Genomic DNA, 5,335 nt, shown 5'->3' with positions numbered 1-5,335 from the left:
TATATATATAGCGAATGTTATAGGGCTTGATATGACGCCGTAGACAGGAACATATTTTACTTTAATGGGTCGTAAAGGCGTAACCTATGTACTGCTGGAAATGGGCTAATCTTCAACAACACCAACGACCTTGCAAAGTTTCGAAACCCAAGTCTGAAATACTTTGTGAAACACGCCACCATTCACATAACGTATCTTCTAACAATTTGTAAGTGCGCACTTGTGCCAGATGAAATAGACTAAAATTTATCTATCAATCATTCGTTATTCACTTGTTTTAACACGTATTTTCTTCACAGCATTGTTTTTGTATTACTCGTGAATTATTTGTGTCTCCCCGTTTTGTTTTCATTCGGTCTGAGGATAACTTCAGGAAACATTACCAGCTAATATATTGTTTTAGATGTCTTCGAAGCCTTTTTAGTCAAGAGGTGTTTGTTTTTTAATAAGTTTGTGCCTCACGTAGTATTATAGATTGACACCACATGACAGGAAATAAATCCGCAGACGACAGGCTTATTCGAGTAAATTAACCTTTGGTAGGTGACACTGGTTTAATACGAACATTGATTGGGTTTGAACAGCGACCAGCTGGTCAGATCGTTGGCACGCCGGATAAACTGCTTAGTGGTATTTTTACTGGCTATTTACGTTCTGGGATGAAATCCCGCCGAGGTCGACTTTGCCTTTAATCCTTTCGGGGTCAATGAAATAAATACAAGTTAAGCGCTGGCGTCGATGTAATCCACTCACCCCTCCACCCCCGAAGTCGTTGGCCTTTGAAACCAATAATAATTGTTTCAAATTTAGGCTCCAATCTAGCAATTTTGTTCGTCGATTAAATCGACCCCAGTACTTCACTGGTACTTTATTTAATGACTCCGAAAAACCGAAGGGCAAAGTTGGTCATGACAAAGTTTGAACCCAAGAACGAAACGGTCCCGGACAGTTGCCCCAAAGCATATTTTGCAATGCCTTAACGATTCTGTCAATACACATTTGTTTCTAACATGGTCACCAGAATTTGACAATGCCTCAATATGTGACTGGTACTTCATTTCATCAACATGAAAAGAACGAAATGCAAAGCTGACTTTAGCGGAATTTGAACTCAGAACGTGTAGGGCTATAAAGATATCTCACGATATTTTTTGTATCATTGTAACGATTTTGTCAGTACCCCACCCCGCCACACAACGAATGGCTTCTTATATAAACCTAAGTGACCATCAGTAACTCCCTGGGTATTTCTATAACATGTCCTAGGAGTCATAGAGACAGTTGCCTGGTTTCCATCAAGAACAAGTGACCGAGATCATATGAATACCAGTTATACACTTGGGATAATTTATTAAGTCTACACAATCCACTAAGATCTTTTGACGGACGATCCAATTCGCTCAATTTGTTTGAAATAGGAACCAAATTTCTTAAATACTATTTTATGTCTGAATCATTTAGGGAGACCATTACAAGGCAACTAAACCTGGTAGAAATAGCAGCTAAATCTCCACCAAATAATACTTCACCGTTTTACATATGTACACATGTGAATGAATATGAGTCAAAGAAGGAAACCTCTAAATGGTAGCTAAATATGCTAAAAATGCCAGCCAAACATCTCCTATATCACTTCTTACCAACATAAAGAAGAAAAAGACTTCTCAAATAATGCGGTCTTAGATAATCATGAGCTAGATAGGATAGCCACGGTTGGGTTGGTGCTAAATGCTCTGGCTTTTACTGGAAATCGAACTCGTATCTTCGAATGGCAAATATACGTATGCTAAAAAGCAATTCTGGAACTCCATACTAAGTTATGATAGCTTTCTGTTAACCACTCACTTAAAATGAAAACAGCATAAATAATAATTTAAAAAAAAACACACACCGTTAATTTACAAATGAATATTTAAACAAAAACCAAGTGTAACTCGAACCCACCATCCTCACCACCGCCTTTGACACAAAAGAAACCTGTTTCTACTGGAATAAATATAATAGCATCAACAACCACAACAACAACAACAACAACAACAACAGTCCGAATGCAAATACTTGCATTGTATTGATTTCAAGTGAAACCAATGTGTAGATTGTTAAAAGCACCAGTTGTAAGTGGCGCATTCGTTGCAGCCAGTTGCCGCAGTCGAGGCTGCTCTTCCTCTTCCTCTTCCTCTTCCTCTTCTTCTTGCTTGCTCTGGTTGCTGTTGATATTTTTTCCCGCTGCTGTTTCTGTTGCTGCTGCTGCTGCTGCTGCTGCTTCTGTTATCGCTAATACTACTTCTGATGATCTACTTGTTGCTGCTGTTGTTATTTGCTGTTGCCAATGCTGCTTCTGCTGCTGCTGCTGCTGCCGCTGCTGTTGCTTGCTGTCGTTGTTGCTACTTCCGCTACTGTTGTTGATGTAGTTACTGCTGCTTCTGCTACTGCTTCTGCTTCTGCTTCTGCTACTGCTGCTGGTGCTGCTGCTTCAGATTCCCGCCACGCAGACCGGATACAGCATGCTGATTACACGTGTTAGTTTTAATCTGGGTAGCAATAGTATTTGACAAGAGAGTCGATGATAGCTGGTGTGTGTGCGTGTGTGCGCGTGCGTGTGTGTGTGCGTGCGCGTGTGTGTGTGTGTGTGTCTATCACCTCACTGCTGCTAATACACACATACACACACACCACACATATTTTCAAGCAACGATAGAACTACGTGGCCACTAAAAATCGAAGCCACTGCGTTTGGAAAATAAAACAATAAACTGGATGGCCACGGTTGGAATACAATTGTTTCCGTCTGCTGGGGTTAAGCTTAGGTTTAAGGGTGTCACCTGGGGATTAAATAAAATCGGCACACACATACACTAAAATCTTCACGTATTCGGTGTACAGTGTTCAACGTTCACTGCACACATGTTCATTTGTTTAGTGACCATGTTCATTGTTTAGCGTTTACGTGTCCCAGTATGCAGTGTTCAGGTGTTCTTATGTCCATGTGTCCAAGCATTCATGTTTATATCCAGTCTTCATGATTTCCGTGTAAGATACCACTTGTTCAGTTTTCATGCGTTTAATGTTGATATGTTTAATGGTGCATATGTTCAGCGCTGATATGTTCAGTTTTCCTGTGTTCATATGTCCATTGTTTATGCGTTCAATGTTTATATTTAGTGTTCATGTAGTGAGTGTTCAGTCTTTATATATTCATGTGTTTAGTATTCATATTTTCATGTGTTCACTGTTCATTGTTCATCCCTTTAGTATTCAGTGTTTAATGTTGATGTATTCAATGTCCAGTACTCATGTGTTTAGTATTCATATAATATTTCTCCGAGAGACATAGAGCGCACCTTCTTGATATAACAGTACAAATGTCTAACTTCAGATCTATAAAAAGATTTTAAAAAGCCTCAGCGTCTAATAACATATTTACACTCAACTATATGTATTGAGTACTATTCCCGTTTGTAATTTACTTCTAACAAAGAGAAAGATGTTAATTCGTTTGTAAGAATTTAGTGTGGGAATAGAAGTTTTGTTTCGGGTCGGGAACTCTTGGATTAGTCCTGCCAAAACTCTCTAATTCCTGACAAGATACACAAGTTAAAATACCTCCAAAAGTCACAATAGATTATAAAGTTAGTAACTGAAAAAACATGGCTATTGTCTCTGATACAGTCATTCTTTCAAAGACTATTCTAACTTTTATAAAGTTAGAATAGTCATAAGCGAAGGGATACAGCAAAATCAGACATTAATATAGCCAATAGTTTCTTGGCAAAGAATTTCTAGGAAAATATTTACGATGTTGAGAAACAAATGAATTTAATGACACCATTTTAAGATAATATAAAAACTGAAATTGTTTAAAAAAAAAATGTGCATATTTAATAGTAAAACGCAGAAACTAAAATCCACAAACCAAAAACTTTTATATCAAGGTTCTTTCCATCTCTTCTGCTGCACAGAAGTACTACAAATACCTGGGTATTAACGAAAATGACTCCTACACTGGCGCTGTGAATAAAGATACACAATGCAAATTACATGAGATTTAAAAAATATGCCGGACGGAGTTTTCCCACAATGCATTTGAAAAGAATGAAAAAAAAACAATTTAGTAAGAAAGATAACAGATTCTAAAAATGGAGATTTCTAAGGAACCAACCGTTCACAAAATGAATACACATATTTGCACGCACACACACACACACACACACACACACACACACACACACACACACACAAACTCTCACACACAAAACGGAGAGAGAAACAGCAAACACATGCACGCACGCACATGCATATATTGCTTAGTGCTCTACCAATTCTACCAATCCACGGCGAATAACAATGAAAAAATATAATGTAAGCAAAGAAAATTATGAATTCAAACACTAGAAACCGGTTCAAATTAATACGTTAACCGCATTAATTTTTAGAACGCCGGACGAAACGCTTAACGGCATTTTGTTCGTCTATATGTTCTATGCTCAAAGTCCACCCAAAAGCCGACTTTACCTGTTATCCTTTCGGGGTCGATAAAATAAGTACCAGTTGAGCACTGAGGTCAATGTAATTGACTTATCTCTTCATTGCAGTCCTTGTGCAAAAAATCGAAACCATATTTAAGATGATAAAATGGAATTTGGCTGCTATTTTTATCACCCCACATAACCTCGTTGAACCATCCACCACACAAATATGAACTGAAAGAAACAAAATCTGAATTGATATGACGCATTATCAGCAAAGAAGGTAAAGCTGAGGATCGAACCCTGAACAGTAGATTCCTGTCAGTGCCTTCTTTTTTATACACCACACACCATAATATATGCACATATGCATCTTCAATAAACACTTCATGTTTCTCTCTAACGGTTTATCTTATTGATTTGTATCGATCAGAAGGTGCTCTGGCGTTGAAACTTCCAGTCTCTCTTTATACGTAATGTATATATATATATATATATATATATATATATATATAAACACAATATTTCTCTTTGCAGTCTAACCCCATCACTCACGCATTCCCTCTCTCTCTCTCTATCCTAAACTATCCCCCTCTTCAATTTCTCTCTCTTTCTCTTTCACCGTCTAGCTTTTTTTTCTCCCTCTTCGCCTCTCTATCACCATTTTCATCTCTCTATCATTGCTAAGAGCTAATTACATAATCTTCACACAGTTTGCCAGATTCACATATATTCACAGTACCACGTAGAAACAAATTTCATCATACAGACAAATATACTATCTACCTACCTATCTATCTATCTATCTATCTATCTATCTATCTATCTATCTGTCTGTCTGTCTGTCTGTCTGTCTGTCTGTCTGTCTC

The 5,335-nt window shown here is 37.7% G+C and overlaps 1 protein-coding gene across 2 annotated transcripts in view; it reads right to left on the bottom strand.

The window, feature by feature from the left end:
• The window catches only part of LOC106876551 (neo-calmodulin), a 66,067-nt gene that overhangs the window by 14,879 nt on the left and 45,853 nt on the right, over window positions 1–5,335 (bottom strand). The window contains exon 1 of one of the 2 annotated variants that reach the window (XM_052971431.1): window positions 1,945–1,962. The exons of the other annotated variant lie outside the window; for it this stretch is intronic. Within the exon in view, the coding sequence (XP_052827391.1) occupies window positions 1,945–1,947 (3 nt within the window). The 5' untranslated portion in view covers window positions 1,948–1,962. Of the gene's footprint in view, window positions 1–1,944; window positions 1,963–5,335 lie in introns of those variants that run through there. 2 annotated transcript variants of the gene reach the window in all.

The sequence above is a fragment of the Octopus bimaculoides genome, chromosome 11 (assembly GCF_001194135.2).
Source record: "Octopus bimaculoides isolate UCB-OBI-ISO-001 chromosome 11, ASM119413v2, whole genome shotgun sequence".
Classification (NCBI taxonomy): Eukaryota; Metazoa; Mollusca; class Cephalopoda; order Octopoda; family Octopodidae; genus Octopus; species Octopus bimaculoides.
The sequence above is the reverse complement of the archived record's forward strand: the minus strand, read 5'-3'. Positions and strand labels throughout refer to the sequence as shown.